Genomic DNA, 18976 nt, shown 5'->3' on the forward strand with positions numbered 1-18976 from the left:
CTCCAGCCTCACAACACCTTGTAAAAGGTGTTAAAGTTGTTTGCCTAAGGAAGCAGCTATCAAAGTCATCTGACAACTGGCAAACTACAGTTCAGAGGTTGAGCACCTGCTTTGTGTGAAAAGGTCCCAGATGCAATCTCTGGGATAACCAGTTAAAAGGATGTCAAGAGGAGGTGACAGGAAAGACCTTCTACCTGAGACACATCTACCAGCCAATGTAGCCAATACTAGGATAGATTTACAAATAGATGGACTGGTGTAAAGTGGATTCCTATGTTCCAGTTTATAAACTGAATCACAAAGGGTGCGCCATACTCCCCACCCCACACAATAGGGTGAAACCACTTTGTGTCTGCTTCCCAGTGTATGTAGCTTTTTCACTTTTTTTCTTTTTTTGATGGGGGAGGAGAAGAATACATTATGAAGTATATACTTCCCATCTCAGAAACTGACAGTGACATTCCATTCTGAACATGAGAGCCCAGCAGAGGCTAAAACTTAAAAAACAAACAAACAAATGACAGACTGGTCATTTGTCATGATAGATACTAGTCTAAGGATGGAAAATGTGGTGCCCTCCACAGATTGTTGGAACTCCAACTCCCAACAGCCTTGACCACTGGTCATGCTGGCTGGGGCTGATGCAAATTGGGAGTCCAACATTTAGAGGGTGACAGGTTCTTCATCCGTTTCATGTATGTTCCCAGTGCAGAGAAGTTTTTGTCCTCCCTTTCATATAAAACTAGAACTAAGGGTCACTCAGTGACCAGTAGTAGGTTCAGGACTCATATCTTAGGGCTTCTTAGGGATTCACTACTATTATATGTAATGATTAGCACCAGCTTACATTATTGAGTGTGCCTGTGTGTAAGAACAGGGGAGACCTGCTAGATCAGACCAAAGGCCCATCTAGTCTAGCATTCTGTTCTCATAGATGCCAATGAGGAGCCCACAAGTGGGACATGTACATAAAGGTAATTTCCCAATCGCGAACCCCAGCAACTGGCATTCAGAGGCATACCACCTCCAATAATGGAGGCAATATCACCATGACTAGTGGCTATTATTCTCCATGAGTCGGCTTGATCCCCTTTTAAAGCTGTCCAGGTTTGTGGCCATTTTAAGGGTGACTGCATTTTAAACCATTTGACTTATTTTGCACCTCTCGGCTTAATAATCAGATCAAAATGTAACGACCTTTCAAAAATCCCAAGGGCCCCTGGCTGGCCAGGAATGCAAGAGTCCAAAAGCTTTTTCTAGCAGAGTTGGCAAAAACTTTACAGCTGGTTCAGCAAAACAATTAGCCATCACTTCTACTGGAGGACTAAACCTCTCAAAAAAGCTACTCAGGCCTGCTGGGTACCACACCTCTATCTTCATGCCCTCCACTTTTTCTCTTGCATCTTCCATCCTAGTCCCTGCCAGACAGATACCAAATCACTGGGTGGAATTAATTCCAGGAATATTATCTAAAACAAACCCAAGCAAATATTTTTGATTGGCTTCATGTGTTTTCTATGTTTCCTTAGCACACAGTACACACAACCATATAAAAGCTCCACAAACCAGACGGATAAATTAATGGGAAGCCAAAGCTGGCCTTTAAAACTATTAAGGGCAATGCATGTTACCTTTTGAATTAAAATCTGACCACCTTCGACAAAAATCTCACCATGACTAAGATGACAACTGAAACCAGGTCAGAGATTAATGTATGCAAAGTTAACTTAGAAGCATCCAGGACAGAGAGAGTATGTGTGAATACTCATAGAGAGTATTTTACGTTCTGTAACAGGGAAAGAGACAGGCAGAGGCCTGGTGTCTATCATCTTAATACAGACTGGTAACCGTTTTAAATTTAAATGAAAGCAGCAGTATCAAGCATCTGAATGCTATCAAGTTAGGCATCAGTCACAAAACCACATTTTTTCCTTCATACTGCTACAGCTATGGAAGCTGTATGACAGAGACACTTAAATACCTTCCATCGTCATCATCTATTTCTATAGAGTTGAATATCCACTTAGCACTTTATAATAAATAAAAATTCACAGCAGTCACTGTGTGCAGCCAGTAAGATGGAGACAAAAGGAAGAGGAGGATGGAAGGACTAGGGCAAAAGCTTTAAAATCTTTGCTCCATACAGAGAAACATCAAATTTCACAGTAAGAAATATTACATAATATAATACACAGAGAGAGATGTACAATATAAAAAGGCAACTCACAGAGTCCTACAACCCCACCCTCGAAAATTCAACTTGAGCAGGTACAGACACAACTATGAAGATGCAAGCAGGCCATGACAATTGGCAGACAACTCCATGAAACCCGGTGAGCATTTGCACTAAAGCCATTGATTCCAAAATAGTATTTTTTGACCTTCTGCCCCATCCCTGATTAAGCTCCTAGAGGACTGTCGGATCATCATCCCAATATGGCTGCCCCGTAATTGTGCTGTGCTGGATATAGAGGAAAGGGGGGGTGGGGAAACGCATCAAAACAAAACGGCAGCTGTTTATGGCAGAGAAGAGGAAAAGCTGGGGGGAGAGGTAGGAAAAAGACAAACACAGCGGTTCCTGCATTTCCCAAACAAGTCAATGCTGTAGGGAACTGGGGTTGGGGAAGAGACAGAAATTAATATAGAATGAAGGAGAATTCTGCTTCAAACCCCGCCCTGCTTAAAAGATGAAGCTGCAACAGAGCTTCAGCGAAAAAGGATGCAAACATTGAAAACTGCTCTCTTAAAATAAATATGAGGCTACGGGTCCCACTCAGGAGAGGGTTCACAGTGGGGAAACTGGAAGCAGAACTGATGGAGATGGGGGGCTGAGATTCAAAGGGATTTCTTTATTGAGGGAAGTATTTAATGAGATTTGCAGAGATTCACAAAATATATCTGTGATGGAGCTAGGGAGCTATGAAGTATAAATGCTTTATTTTGAGGGGTGTCACTGACAACCACCATCACAGCAACTTCCTATGATAGTTATGTTGTTGGGATCTTAAATTAGATGTCACTAGGGAAGCGGGGGGGGGGGGCTGGAGAGAGGGAGATAAATAAAGAAAAAAGAAAGATGATTCAAATTTGGCTAGATTGAGAGGCATTCTCTCTGAATATTTAGAGACCAGGCAATCAAGAGATCTCAAACTATGTATGGTCCCAATATAAAAATGCCTCTAGGAGGAACTTGGAATTAGTAATAAGAAGGGGGACTGTAAGGAATCTCCATTAGAAATTGACTGGGGGAGGGGGGAGAAAAACTGGAACTGGCAAAGGAAAAGAAGTCAATAGGGTGACGGGGTTGTTCCTAGTCTGTTCAAAGGAGAGGAAGGAGAGTGCAAGGAAATTGCTGATTACAATAAATATACAGTATACAAGAGACATGTTTATTTGTTTAGCTGCACAGATATAGCAGGGCTGGAAAATCACAGTCTTCTAACTGCTAGGAATTTAAAGAGGTTTTTAGTTTCTAGCTATGTCTGTATTCTGCAGTTCAGCACACAATCTTGTGTCAGTGATACACTTAGGCATACTTAATCCATACCTTGTATATATACACAGCTACATGCATAAATTATGTGCTATTATCATACACACACCTCTGCCCCCATTCTCCCAATGGCACATCCCATAGAGATTCCCACCCCCTAAATGCCTCAGCCAGCTAGGATCCAACAATATCTTTAGAGCACAGGTATTTTGAATTTAAAGGTTAAAGAACGGCCTCCTCTTACACTTACTGGGGTGTAAGCCATCAGTGGAGCTAACACCTACTTAAAAGAGGCATAAATGGAAGGTCATTTGTAACACATGTATGTATGAATGTATGTATGTATTCCAGACCCTAACATTCGGGCGGGGAACAGGAAAAATATGGTTTAAAAGCCAAATACATGATTATACTTAATATTAATTTGTTATTACTACATCTTATATTGAGCTGATTATATTTTGTTATGCCTCTGATGTTTGCAAGTGGCAGTATGAAAACCATGATCATTAATTATTATTAACAACTATTATCATTTCACTACTAATACGGCCACCATCCTCTTGGATGTCACTTGGGGTCATATGTTTGCCAGGGAGAACCCCCCCCCCATATAGATTAATATGGAAGGAGTGGGGTGTCATCACCTGACCAACCCAGGGATCAACCATATCCACCTTTGTGTACCCCAACCCTCCATCCACCTGATCCCCTCTATTGGGGGGGGGGGCTGAAAACAGTTGGAGGAAAGACAGGGCACGGAGAAGGGGGAGAGACAGAGGATAATTTGGCGGGGGGGGGGAGAAATGGCAATCCCCTTCCCGCACATGCAGATCCATCTACATTATCCCTTCCTGGGTGGCTTTTTTTGGGGGGGGGTGGAGTGGCCGCCCACATAGGAAGCTGCTTTATATTTCTGAGTCAGGCCATTTGGCCCAACAGTTCAGTATTGCCCGCTCCGACTGGCAGCAACTCTCCCGGGGTGAGTGTTCAAAGACAGGCCAGCCCTACCTGGAGATGCTGCCAAGGGCTTTGCCCCTTTTTGAAGCAGATGCTCCGACCGCGGAGCCACAGCCCCAATGGAGAATTTGGGGACAGGGCGGGGTGGGGAGGGGGAAGCCGGGATGGAGACCATATGGATGAAAAGGAAAGGGGGGGGGAGGGAGGCTTCAAGGATGAGCCCCTCCCCCCACCCTCTCTTTTCCCTCCCTTCCCCCCACCCTCTCACGTGACCAACAACCGCCCGTCACCCCCACCCCTTTTACCTCAGTGCAGTCAAGGGCGGAGGCGACACCGGCGCCGCCGTCAAATCAGCAGCCTGGCGGGGGAGAACGAGCGGCGACGAAGCCAGCGGGACAGAGGCCGCCCAGCCCCATCACGGAGCCCCCAGGCCGGGGAAGAGCGGCATCACAGAAAGGAGCGGCGGGGCGGGGAGAGGACGAGGATAACAAGAGGAATCGAACCGCCTGACAGGAACGTCGCGGCTACACTGGCAAGAGAAGGGGCTGGAATCGATTCTCTCCACCCAGAGGGAAAGGCTCCGCCCCCGTAGCCGCTCGACGACCTCCAATCAGACGCGGGGAGATGTCGGCTCGCCGGGCGAATGCGGAAGCCGATAGGCGGCTTGAGCTGTCGGTCCTCAAGCCGAGGTGGGAGGGGTCTGTGGAAAGGATTCACCTGCCAATCTCGGGGTGCCTCTCGGCCAATCCAATTAAGGAAAGGCATCGCGAAGGTGGGACGGCAGCGTCGGAGGCAGCCAATTAGAGTTCGAAAAAGGAATTATTTCTCTATAGCTCACAGAGCTCTGGCCTAAGAATGCTCCTCATGAGTCCTTTCGGCGGCTGCGTAGGAATACGCGGGTGCTCCCTCTTGCGGAGGAAGAAAGTAAGCCGATGACGGAACCTTCCGCAGGGAGCTATAAAAAGGGAGGCGATGGAGTTCACTCATCCAGTAGATGCTTGTCCTTTTTTTTTTTACCTCAGTGGAGGGGAAATTCGGTGGAAGATTGTGCTTTTTATTGAGAGAGACATAGAAGGGAGAGCTTTAAGTCACGAATCTGGTGGGGAAGCCGAGTTTTATCAAAGGGATTCAGACGTTTTAGGAAGATAAAGGCTGAGAGTGGCTCAGGAAGGGCGGAAGGAGCACTACCAGTTCACAACAAAAAAAAATTCCTGCCAAGTTACCCCTCCACACACACGTGTAAAAATGAATGTGTGAATGCAGGAACCGTGTTTGCTATCATAGAGAGGGGCTGTACAGTACACTCGAGTTTCCCGTGGCTCCTGCCCTCACTAGTACACTTGGAACCAATCCCAAGTTTTCTACTGTGTAAATGTGTGAAGCAACCTTGGGAGACGAAGATTGGGAAGAAAAACCTAAAGCACAGGTTGCAAGAGGTCTAAAAAATAAGTATCTTCCTTCTTTCCTCTAATGCCCCTTCAAGCATACCTATTTAAAAAACCTTACAGCTTTTAACTGGAAGGAAGTTGTAAGGAATGTTGTATTATTTTATTGTTGTTAGCCGCCCTGAGCCCTGCTTCTGCTGGGGAGGGCGGGATATAAATAAAATTTATTATTTTTTTATTATTAAGGGAGTATTTAAAATTCCAATAACTGAGTCAAATAGAGGGGGAAGATTAAATTAGGACTTTAAAAAAATGTTTACCACACATTTTTGTTGGCTCAGGATGATCACACCCCTTTCATCCTCAGGACCACTCTGTAAGGTTGGTTAGGCTGAGAGAGTGACTGGCCCAACTGGCTTTCAGATAAGCAAAAGCAAATGATGAGGATGCAATAAATATTATAAAGGGGCTGATAACAAAATGTAAATTAGGAAGGGAAGAGCATGGAGAGGGCATGGCTGTGGCTAGTGGAGTGATCTACATAAGGCAGTGCCAAAAGTGGGCAAGTGGCTCCCCAAAACAAGGAGGTTGCTCACCACCCCATTGCTGAACTGTCATTAACATATACTCAGCCCTTTCTGTGCCCTCCATTTCCCCCCTCATAACAACATAGCCAGGATTTGGGGGGCATGACTTTTGTTGGGAGCAGAACTGAGCTATCTGTGACACAACTGGTCAGTTAGTTAATTTTTTAAATTATTATTTACTTGATCGGGGGGCGGGAGCTGCACCCCCTGCCCCTCTCTGGCTATGCCCACACGTGGCACCACTCATGGTATTAACCATCCTCCATAAAGTGCTGGGGATGTGAGTAATGGAAAGGAAGTAAACCCTCTCCCCATCACCACTATGCAGAAAATTTAAATAAATGGTTGAAGGTACTCAGGTGATTATGGAAGGAAACAACCATTGCATGCTGAATGTCCTAGGTTAAGATGAAGATTAGTTAACTTCTGGCCCGTGGACCTAATCAGGCTTAATTTGGCCTGTTTTGCCTATGCTCGATCCCATTTGTTGTTCCTTTCCAAGTGAAGTTTGCATTGGGTGCCAGGTTTAAACATTGGATCCCGATCAGATCCGCCCAAGTGGATCTGATGCCTGCCAAACAATTTAAATGGTACCAAATGCAAACAGTGCTTGCGAGTGAAGAACTGGGAGCACACACTGATCTCTCTGAAATGTGGCTCCTGGTTGGCATCGTTCAAATAGATGTTGAATGCAAGCTGCACTGCTTTTAGGTGGGGTTGAATCTACCTGAGCTATTGGCAGGTGGTTGATTCTGTCCACCAGTCAAATGTGGCCCACGGAGGGCTGACTACAGTTTATCCTGGCCCTCCTGTTGAAAGGGGTTCCTCATCCCTGAGTTAAAAGGGTAAGACAGCATCAGATAGGCAGCGATGGTCCTTTCCTAAGACGCAGGAGAAACAGGGTGCCTGTGCCTCTCCAGATGTTGTTAGATTCCAGCTTCCATCAGTTCCAACCAGTGGGGCTAAAGCTCTGAGATGATGGGAGTTGAAGTCCAGTAACATCTGGAGGGCCATACATTTCCCATCCCAGGGCTGAATGAACCAATAACCTGACTCGGTATAAGAGAGGGGGGAAATGAAATGGGAAGAAGATTAAATCTGAAGGGCATGGGTAAAATAAATATTTTATTGGCTCACTGCATATCAAAATATACTTCAGGTTTCAAGCATGCCATAGAACAGAGTGGTATTTTTGTAAGTGTCCTTTAATATTTAAAAATGTGATGTACCAATAAAATAGTTTTGTGTACCCTCCAGATTTCCCCCATTATTTTTATTTTATTTTTACTCAGAGCAGACCCATTGAAATTAATCTGAATTAGGGCTTGCCCACATTTTTGCTTGCCCCACTGCTTTCCTCCAGAGAAACTTGATCTTTACCACTGAATCAAAGCAAACATCGGCGTACAGCTTCCAGGTCATGTGGCCAGCATGACTAAGCCGCTTCTGGCGAACCAGAGCAGCGCATGGAAACGCCGTTTACCTTCCCGCCGGAGCGGTACCTATTGATCTACTTGCACTTTGACATGCTTTCGAACTGCTAAGTTGGCAGGAGCAGGGACCAAGCAATGGGAGCTCACCCCGTTGCGGGGATTTGAACCACCAACCTTCTGAACGGCAAGTCCTAGGCTCTGTGGTTCAACCCACATCGCCACCGCACTTTACTTTGCTGCATATTTTGTGATTTTAAATATCTGCTGGGGTTCTGTCACCAAAGAGTACTTGTTCCAAACCTGGATCCTGACATCCAAGGAATTATTGTTTTATACCTATTTTTCCCCCCTTGCACCAACACTTTCCAGGTACAGGACTTCTTTCCAAGTATCGATGGGCCCTTAGTAATATTGATTTCAGTGGATCTACTCTATATAGAATTAACACTGGAGTCAACCCCGTTTCTGCTACATGCTTCTTGCCTCTAGGGCTACATACGCACTGTAAATTTAAAACACATGGCTGCCTGCCAAATAATAATCATAAACATGGGAACTGTAGTTTAAGGGGCAGCCACAGTTCCCAAGATTACAGTATTTGGGAGAGAGTGATGTGCCTTAAATGTATGGTGTGTATGCAGCCTTGGTAAGCAACTAGGGGGCCATCTGGTTTGATTTAGTACCCCTGTGGCCCTGTTTGTTCATCTCTGTAGCAAATCACATGCTTTTTGAGGCATGCGGGGTCATGGGAGAGAGTAGACTGCTTGCTAGTTCATCTTAGCTGCCCTCCTGCCTCTTACAATTAGTCTCATCTTTAAATCCTTGTCCCACTAACAATCAGATGTATCCTGGAGGCAGCTCTCTTTATCTCGTGGAACATGACATGTCAGGTGTTATAACTTTATAGTAGCTGGAAAGGGGGAAATAAAAGTATGTAACCAAGAGAGAGATCAACCCCACTCAACAACATCTAGCATTTGATAGCTGAGTGTTAAGCAAGGATACAGTAATTTCATTTCTTTAGTACCTAGTGTTTTGTATCTTTTTTCCTCCTATTAGTTTTTCTGGTGTTTCTGCCTGCCTCTAAATTATTGGGATTAAGAGTGTTAAGACTAGGGGTTATCAGACTTTTTAACTTCAGAGCCCATTTGAGAGGACAGAAATGGTGGCAGATGGAAGCAGAGTTGGCCATAATCAGCTGGCCATTACTGACATTGCTTTCTAGCGGTATCTAACCTACATCTGGAAATTCCTTCACCATGGCATTTTCGTTGTGGCAAGTAGCTCCACATCTCAGCTTTCTTTAAGGTCAGTATAAGCCTCCCAAGTTTAGGCAAGTTTGCTGATGTAGAGGCTCTAAATGGAGACGACTTTTTATTTTCCCCTCACCACCCACCCCACAGGACTCCTAAAATATATATAGGTACCTATCTTCTGCAATTTCTTATCCCATTCTCCTTTCATATTCAACTTGTACCTTATCTCCACCCACTCCCAGTTCATCCCTCTTCCTATGACACCTTCCCTCTTACCCCTTTCTTTCTGTCACATTTGTTTATTATGAATGATAACAATTTCATTCAATTGGTAATGGTAATAATGACCCTTTATTTCACTTTCTAACTTTGTCCCAACACTGGCAACCCAGCCAGATGGGTGGGGTTATTGTATTGTTTTTATTGTTATTTCCTCTGAAAGTGGGTCAAGGCCCATTGGTGAGTCCTGTTTGAGAAATACTTTAAAATATTTGACATAATACATATGACGCACCAGGAGTTTCCAATGATTGAAGAAACTTGTTACCCATATTTTGTAAGCACTTGCCCCTGCAGAAGAGAAGGGGGTTTATGCCCACTTCAAGGACTGTTCCTCAGATCCAGCAAGCTGGCATTTTACTCTCTGTCATGCTCATAACTCTTTTCTTCATATGAATATTAAAGCAGGTTTTGTTCAGGAACCTTGCTGTATAATCTAAAGCTATGGCTGCGCCCCTTTAAAAATGTATGGCGTCTTGGTTTCTATTTTAGCCTGCCGATTGATTTGTGGCTGCTGTCCATCCCAGAACTCTATCCAGGGAACAGATCCTTTTTGCTAAACACTCAGCTTAGCTTGGGACAGCTGTGATTAATTTGCCTTTTAAGGGGTTGGGGGAGATTGGGGTTTCAAAAACGTATTTCTTGCAGAGTTGCTGAGATTTCAAAACAAAGTTGGGCTCTCAAGATCAGGCTTTAAAAGCCTGAGGGCCACATTCATTTGTGGAGAAGCTTCTAGGAGCCACATACCAGTGGTGACTGTGGCCAGAATCAAAAATAGGTTCAGCAGCAGGCGACAGGACTCTTACCTCTGTTCGGTAAGCTGCATTCAATCCATGTAGAAGCCACATATTTTTACACCCAAACACATCTCTCCATCTCAAGAGATGGGATCCTAAGAGAGGGGCAAGCAAATTCCAGAGCACAGGTTCAGTAACTAAGAAATCCCATCTCTTAGGATTTTCCTCATTGTGGCAACATTTCATGTTGGATGTGCATCATGCATTTCTGGTTTTAAAATGATGTTTGTTTTGTGTAGTTATTTACACCGGCTGCTTGCTTGCCCTGAACCCATTAACTTAGAATGGAACATAGGTCGGTCACCTCAATATGAAAGGGATATGCTTATTCTGTTTAGGCTGATGTGTTTTATCAATCTAATCTATTTAATGTCTTCCATTGTGCTTTGACATTGTAAAGGTAAAGGACCCCTGGACAGTTAAGTCCAGTCAAAGACAACTATGAGGTTGCAGCACTCATCTCGCTTTCAGGCCGAGGGAGCCAGCATTTGTCCACAGACAAGCTTTTTGGGTCATGTTGCCAGTAGGACTAAACCACTTCTGGTGCAATGGGACACCGTGACTGAAGCCAGAGTGCACAGAAACAGTGTTTACCTTCCCGCTGCAATGGTACCTATTTATCTACTTGCACTGGCATGCTTTCAAACTGCTAGAAGCTGGGACAGAGCAACAAGAGCTCACCCCGTTGTGCGGATTCAAACTGCTGACCTTTTGATCAGCAAGCCCAAGAGATTCAGTGGTTTAGACCACAGCACAACCTGTGTCCCATTGACATTGTATCCTGCTTTGGGCCTACTAGTGGTGAATAAACAGGTAATGATTTTTAAAAAATAAACCAATACCAGCAGAATGGCTAATGAGGGGAATAATTTTAAGTAAGTGTGGTATTTGATTTTTCAATTTATAAATAGGGAGCAGACGATGTCAGACCTTCAAGTCACAGGTTTATTATTAGAAGAACTTACAAACTGCTTCATTTTTTAAAATTTGAAAGTGATATACTATGGAAGATAGTATATCTTGATTTGATTTGATTTGCAAATCTTGATTTGATTTGATTTGATTTGCAATTCAAAACAGGGCTGTATCCACACAGAGGTGTGTCTGGCACCATCATTACACAGCTTCCAGAAAATGCTGAACACATACCACCTTTACCCTGGCTTTTGATATGTGAGTGGCCTGTTTTTTAGGACCCACTTTATTTTATGACTGTAAATAATAAGCTGTTTGAAATACTGTGTTTTAGTGTCAGAATCCACCCTGGGACCTTAGAGTGAAGCGCAAGTAAGAAATAAATAAGAAATATTACATAGTCGTACCTTGGTTTTCGGACAGCTTAGTTCTCGAACGTTTTGGCTCCTGAACGCCGCAAACCCAGAAGCGACTGTTCCGGTTTGTGAACTATTTTTGGAAGGTGAATGTCCTACGGTGCTTCCGCGGCTTCCAATTGGCTACAGGAGCTTCCTGCAGCCAATCAGAAGCCGCACCTTGGTTTCCGAACGTTTTGGGTGTCGAATGGATTTCTGGGATGGATTCCATTCGACTTCCAAGGTAAGACTGTACTAAAGTCAAACAAGCATATTTCCAACTCTGATTCAGCAGCCCACACAACCACCCACCTGCAGCATGCATACAACATATGTGAAGGAGAAATACACACTGAAGGGTTCTTGTGAATGTGTATCACCATTTATTGTAGTTCAAGAATCAGGAACTGAACAGAGGACACTGTCAGCAAAAAGAAAAAGAAAGAAAAAGAAAAAAAGAAAACATTTCTTTTCAGGCTTTTTTTTTTAAACACTGTGGTTTCAAATCCTTTTTAAAAAGGAAATTCAAGTATCTTTAAGCAGGGGGCAGTCATACAAAAATGTTTCGTCTTTTTTATATAGTTTCTGTGTTTTTCTTAAAAAAAAAAAAGCAAGTCTACATTTTTTTCTGCACCCTTTTTTTTTTTTTGCTTTGGTAAGGCCAAGCCATGGATACAAAACTGGTACGCAACATAAAAATGGATATTCCTGCCTTCACTGGTAGGTGCTGAGACTTAAAATGATCTGCCCCGCTTGGGAAACAAACTCTTAAAAGACTCAGAATCATCATCATTTAGCTTATTAGATCTCTGGCTTTAAAAACAAAAAAAAAAACCCTAAAGCATTTAAGCGTCTCCCAAAAGACAAAAATCCAATGTGCAAAAAGAAAAGAAAAGAAAAAGGCAGGGGCAGCGGGGGAGAGAAAAGGAAATCTGCCATTGTGGATTACTCTTCTCATGTATGGCTGACCAAATAAAAATAAATGAATATGTGTAATAGAAAAATATGATTCCCTCCCCAAGATTAACACTTGTTGCAGGCACACTTATCTTTTCAAGATTATGTTCTCTTGGGGCTAGAGAAGGAATTTTTTTTTTTAATATACAGGGAACATTTGCTTCACATTACAGAAAAAAAACGGAGAGGGTAGTGTAGGAAAAGTTAACAGGGAAGAAAAGAAAGTGTGTATGTGTGATGGGGGTCACTTTAGCAGCAAAATGTTCAAGGTTTCAACCACAATCAAATTAACGGAGACCTGGCAATATTTTTAAAACAAAAACAACACAACATGTTGAGGGTTTTGCTTCCCTGATCCACATGTCTTCCAGGTTTTTTTTTTAATTTTAAAAAAAGGAATTCAAGCTGTATAAACCCCAATTATGAGATGTCAGAGGATTTTTGCCTCATAACAAGAGCCAGCTTCCTAAACTTATCCCCCACAACGTTATCGACCGGCGTGTTTGATCACTTAAATATATGTACAAGAATTAAGCTGCTTTTAAAAATTTTTGTTGTTCCTTCTCTTCATCCACATGCTTTTATGTCGTTTTGCAGCAGGAGGAGCAGCAGCAGCAGCAGCAGCAGCAACAGGCACTGTGTGAGCTCCAGCCCAGCCAGCTTCCACTTCCAAAAGAATCAGCACATTCCCCCACGCCTCAATCCCCTTCGTCCTGCTCTTCACAGTTGACCTTGGCATGTGTGCTGCCAGGCAGGAGGAGGGTCCTCAATGGTCAGTGTTCTGTTTGTCTCTCATCCAGGCTTGGATTTGCTCTTTGAGCTCTGGCACTGAGTAGGGGGAGTAAAGAGGGAGAAGGAAAGTTAAACACAAAATACCTCACCGTAACAAAGCTCAGTGGTTGAGCATCTGCTTTGTGTGCAGGAGGTCCTGTGTCTAATCTCCCGGTTGGGCTGGGAATATTCCCTGCCCGAAAAACTGGAAAGGCACTGCCAGTCAGTGCAGAAACAATGCTGAGCTTGATGGTGTGGCACAGTATAAGGCAGCTTCTCGTGTCCAGTCAGAGCACACGGAACAACGAACATCACAAACATTTTAAAACATCAGAGAAGCATTCATGTGCAAAGTCCTCCTAAAATGAAACGGGACAGTGCCTGTCTGACTTCTAGTGGGAGCGAGTTCCACAAAAACAGCTCCTCAACACTGAAGACTAATAATAATAATAATAATAATAATAATAATAAATAATAATAATTTATTATTTATACCCGGCCCATCTGGCTGAGTTTTCCCAGCCACTCTGGGCAGCTCCCAATCAAGTATTAAAAACAGGGCTGTCTTCAGATGTCTTTTAGAGATAGGATAGCTACTTATTTCCTTCACAATCTGAAGAGAGGGTGTTCCACAGGGTAGGCGCCACTACCGAGAAGGCCCTCTGTCTGGTTCCCTGTAACCTTACTTCTCGCAATGAGGGAACCGCCAGAAGGCCCTTGCTGCTGGATCTCAGTGTCCGGGCTGAACGATGGGGGTGGAGACGCTCCTTCAGGTATACAGGACCGAGGCCATTTAGGACTTTAAAGGTCAGCACCAACACTCTGAATTGTGCTCGGAAACGTACTGGGAGCCAATGCAGATCTCTCAGGACCGGTGTTATGTGGTCCCGGCGGCCACTCCCAGTCACCAGTCTAGCTGCCGCATTCTGGATTAATTTCCAGATTTCCATGATTTCTTGTTGGTGGGAGTTGTGCTTTTGGTCCATGGAGGACCACAAATAGTGCTCTCCCCCAAAGATGAACTCAGTGATTGACTTGTATAGGGCAAGAAGGTCCTTAAAGTACCTTGGGCCTAAGTAATTTGGGGACTTTATACAGTAGCACAAGAAACGTGAATCTGGCCCGGTATCAGATAGGAAGCCAGTGCAGACTTTAAGGGAGAGCTGGGCACATTAATGGAAGAGCAGAGGTGCATCAATGACTGCCAGCCATGACAGGCTGAGTTGGCCATACTGCACTATATGGCCCAAGCAACATTCTTATGCAGGTGACATATCAGCAGATGAGGAAATTCAGTCCCTCAAGACAACAGCAGAAGCATAGAGCAAGGGTGATCCTTCAGATGTTGCCAGACTACAATTTAATGGTTGCCATGGACAGTATCTTTCAGCTATCAGAGCTTCCGTCTGTAGAGATTGCAGAGGGATCCCTCCCTGCTTAAAAAGCAGGCAACCTTCTGCTGAACTTGTTCCATTTGGGGCCATTTTGTGTGTGATGGTTTTGTTCTTGTAACTCTGGATTTTTATTGTTGAAAGCTTAGAATATAAATAAATATAAGTGAACATCTTGATAAAAGATTTTGGGGTGTCAGATTGCTCTACTATAGGCCAATGTCCAAGAGAAGGTTGGGGTTTTTTGCTTATTTATTGTATAAAAGTATTAGTCTGAAAAAAAGACTATATTTGCTTATTTATTGTATAAAAGTATTAGTCTGAAAAAAAAAAATCACCAGCTATCAGCTCCCTTACTCTATTTTGCTTAGGTCACAACACAAGTTTCTCTACCTGGTTCCAGCATGTTTTCCGTTAGTGTTTGCCGATTGAATGGATCTGTGGAGGAATTCAAAAGGTGCCGGAGGATGATAGATCTATCCATGATGGTCCCAGATGGCAACCTGACAGGGTCGCTCATCAATGTATCCATGAGTGGATCTGGAAGGAAAGGTTTAAGATCATCAAAACTTTAAACTTCAGACTCACTTGCAAACATTCCCAGAGAACGGAAGGCTAGAGAGGTGTTTTTCTTAAGAACAACCTCACACTGACAGAGGTATCATTGTTGCACCTTGAGTGCATCTATACAATTTTCTAAAAAGGAAGAAAAAGAAAAAAGCATCTGGAAAAAGCTAAACCGGCTTGCTCTTCTACACAAGTTCAGCATAAAATTTATTTATTTCTTAAGGGTTGCATCCAATTAAGTCACATTCAGAGTAGACTCATTGAAATTAACCAAAGTTAGTCATGGCCACTACCTTCAATGGGTCTACTCTAAGTAGAAGTAGCATTGGAAACAGTCCTAAAATGTTAGCCTCTCTTTCGATTTTAGCCCCACTGATGATTCCTGGGTGAAGCTGCAATATCTCCACAAAAATCTACTTGCCTCTAAACTCGTCAGGAGCGTCACTGTAGTCAATTTCAGCTCGGGCATTCTTGGCAACGATTTCTTCCACCTTTTCGGCTAGCAGCTTGAATTTTTCTATTGCTATTGTCGACTTGATTCCAGCTTTCCTCATCTTTGAAATGACCTCCTCAAATAGCTCCTTGCTGTAGGACCTCTGCAAAGACAGAAAGCACCACAATGATCGCATGCGCTACCAAGACCTGCCAAAGCCATAAGCTCAGCGGCAGAGTGTTTGCTGAGCAAGCAGAAGGTCCCAGGCTCAATCCCCAGTACCCTCAGATAGGCCCTTAGCTGGAAACCTTAGAAAGCTGTTGCCAGTCTATGTAGATGCAAGGCTGAGCTAGATGGACCAAATGGGCTGACTCTGTATACAGCAGCTTGAAGACTAACACCTTACTGCTGTTTCAGGGGAAGGACCATCTGCTTGTATGCAGAAGGCCCCGGGAGTCAAGGGAGCCAATACTGAACTTAAAGAATCAATGGTTTGGTTCAGTATAAGGCAGCTCATCTATGTTTCTAAGCAGTTGGCTGCTCTGTGTTTAAAGCACTGCTGCAGGAACAGGGCAGAGAAAGTCAGGGGAAGATAGCCAAGAGTTAAGTCCTTTCCCTACAGCTTTTCACCACCTCCCAGCTGAGTGTTAGTGACACGGGGAACCTGTGCAAAATGGAATAAAACTACTTTGCAAAGCTTATTCTGCCATTCCGGGCTGTTCATTCTGGTTTAGCGTATTATGGGAAAGGCAAAGTGCACTGAAGCCGCTTCCTTCAACCCCTGTAATTTTTTTAATTCAGCTACCACCCACTCTTTCAAATATATATTCACAGGGATATGGACTAGAAATGTGGTATCTCTTTTTAAATGAAAGTTGAGATCCTGAGGAATCTGCATTCCATACTCAGAAACAAGTTCTTTGCTTGCTTTGCACTTCAGCGGAATCACAGCACACACAACGCTGTCTGTTCTCCTCTCCGGCCGCCCCTCTCTCGACATACTTTCAGTACCAATTGTTGTTGTTTAGTCGTGTCCAACTCTTCGTGACCCCATGGACCAGAGCATGCCAGGCACTCCTGTCTTCCACTGCCTCCTGGTTTGGTCAGACTCATGTTTGTAGCTTCGAGAACACTGTCCAACCATCTCGTTCTCTGTCTTTCCCTTCTCCTTGTGCCCTCCAACTTTCCCAACATCAGGGTCTTTTCCAGGGTCTTCTTCTCATGAGGTGGCCAAAGTATTGGAGCCTCAACTTCACAATCTGTCCTTCCAGTGAGCACTCAGGGCTGATTTCCTGAAGAATGGATACATTTGATCTTCCTGCAGTCCATGGGACTCTCAAGAGTCTCCTCCAGCACCATAATTCAATAGCATCAATTCTTCAGCAATCAGCCTTCTTTATGGTCCAGCTCTCACTTCCATAGTACTAGATACCAGGTAATTAGTACTAGATACCAGGTAATTAATGGAAATGGAAATCTCTGCTATGAAGCTTTCTTGAGGCACCTGTTTACACAATGTGGGGAGACGGGATGTGCAGCTAAACAGACTGTTTGGTCTGACACAGATGGCAACCCCGACATTCCTAAAATTAACACACGGTCCAAAGCGTGAGAAAGGCTATCTGCTCCTGCAATAGATAGGTTGTGTGCACTTCCATGGGCAGCGATCAAGTGGCAGACTCTGCTGGCATGTAATCAGAAAGTCTTCTCCCTCCCTCCTCGCCATGTCAACTCCAAAAAGCCTGCAGTAAGGAGTCACAGCGAGCAAGAGCCGGCACCTGCTGGGAGCTTGCCAGTGCGATGCAGTATCACTGCAGGATGGGCAGCGCTCCGATTCCAAGGCAGTATGGTTGCCAGATAAATATCAAATCAGCCAGCGGGAGCGGGGAGGGGAAAGCAGCTGAGAGACTGTTGTAGCCAAAATATGAAGCAACAAAGCCACGTGCAAGGAAACTCCGTTCTGGAGCAAGGGTACACACACACACACACACACACACACACACACTTCAGTTACTAGGGATGGAAATCAGACTTTGCCCATCAGGTAGGTGCCCTCAGACAGGGTTGCACAGCTTGCTCTGAACAAGCAGAGCATTAAAGAAGTCAACCTGTGGCGGCATGACTTAGCAACATCAGTTTGTTCTTTCTCGGGGACTTTCTTTCAAATCAGCTCCACCACATCAAGCTGCTTCAGACATCTGATACAGATTTATCTGCAGTGCAGTGATCAACACACAATGTGCCCACTCCTTCCTCGACACCAACCCAGCAGGGGAAAAAACTCTATGCCTATATGGCACAGTGCCCAGCACACTCTTCTGGGCTTCATAAATTGCATGGAATTTTACAAATCGAAAGAAGAATTCAGCAAATGCTTTGGGAGAACCTCAACTTCAGAGTGGAGTAATTTTCTTCAAATCACATTTTTGAGGGGTGGGGGTGGGGAATCCAACTGTCACAAAATAATTAAGGACTAGCAGAGCACTCACCTTTTTGCCCAAAATTCTCGCCCTTTGAATATGCTATACAGCTATTTAAATTACCAAAGTTTCCCAAAAAGGCAAGCCTATTAGGGAAACGCCTAAAAATCTTTGCCAAGGTATTTATGTATCCTTACTAAAATATGAATGCACACGAGAGGTTAAGCAACGGCCATCCCAAATTGGAGAAAAACAAAACAAAATGGGCCAATATCCAACTGCTATGAAGATGGCAAAGGGAACTACACAAGCCCTGGGGAATCTGTGGCCCTTTCAGCTTTTGTTGAGAGTCCAGCTCCCATCAGCTCCATCTAGTTAAGGGATGATGGGAGTTGTCATCCAAGAACATCTGGAGGGCCACAGGTTCCCCATCCCTAACTACCCATTTCTTCCCTAACCTTCTGAACACCTTTCTTTCCTGGGACGCCCCCACTCACCTGGTCATCAGCTATTGCTTTTGCAAAGCGAGCGCAGTCTAGCTGCAGGTAGATGTCCGTCAGTTGGTCCAAAAGCTTCTTTGGTTCAAAGCCATACTTCTCGGGGTTCTCGACTTTCAGGTCGCGGCACTTGGGGCCGCACAGCTGCTGAAGGTTGAAGTTCAGCATTGCAGCCAATCGCGGCCCAAGCTCCTGGAAATGCCACAGCAGAAAGTATTATCATTGGAGAGGAATTCTTGAATCCCCATAAATGCCGGATGCTTAAAAACAATAATAACGCATCCACAAGCATTTTGTTGGCCACTGTGAGAACAGGATGCTGGACTAGATGGGCCAATGGCCTGATCCAACAGGCTTGTCCCATGTTCTACAAGTGTGTTAATTTCCCCAATGTAGCTTTGTCCATCCCCACCATTTCCTACATCAAAACCTGTTTACTT

The 18976-nt window shown here is 44.2% G+C and overlaps 2 protein-coding genes across 15 annotated transcripts in view; both read right to left on the reverse strand.

Annotated features, from left to right (window-relative positions):
- Nucleotides 1-5044, reverse strand: part of KIF1B (kinesin family member 1B) — a 125198-nt gene extending 120154 nt beyond the window's left edge. For 6 of the 9 annotated variants that reach the window (XM_081923398.1, XM_081923396.1, XM_081923397.1 and 3 more), the window contains exon 1: nt 4759-4952. The gene's annotated coding sequence lies outside the window, so the exon portion shown is untranslated. Of the gene's footprint in view, nt 1-4758 lie in introns of all 9 variants that reach the window. The other 3 variants (XM_081923393.1, XM_081923392.1, XM_081923400.1) reach the window with 2 other exon arrangements.
- A 6816-nt stretch (nt 5045-11860) lies between these two features.
- UBE4B (ubiquitination factor E4B) overlaps nt 11861-18976 on the reverse strand; it is a 68320-nt gene continuing 61204 nt past the window's right edge. For all 6 annotated transcript variants that reach the window (XM_081923448.1, XM_081923447.1, XM_081923451.1 and 3 more), the window contains 4 exons: nt 18537-18728; nt 15608-15782; nt 15013-15159; nt 11861-13285 (listed from right to left, as the gene is read on the reverse strand). In XM_081923448.1, the coding sequence (XP_081779574.1) occupies nt 13224-13285; nt 15013-15159; nt 15608-15782; nt 18537-18728 (576 nt within the window). In that variant the 3' untranslated portion in view covers nt 11861-13223. The remainder of the gene's footprint in view (nt 13286-15012; nt 15160-15607; nt 15783-18536; nt 18729-18976) is intronic.

Source organism: Podarcis melisellensis, assembly GCF_964234715.1.
Source record: "Podarcis melisellensis genome assembly, chromosome: 8".
In the NCBI taxonomy this organism is placed as follows: Eukaryota; Metazoa; Chordata; class Lepidosauria; order Squamata; family Lacertidae; genus Podarcis; species Podarcis melisellensis.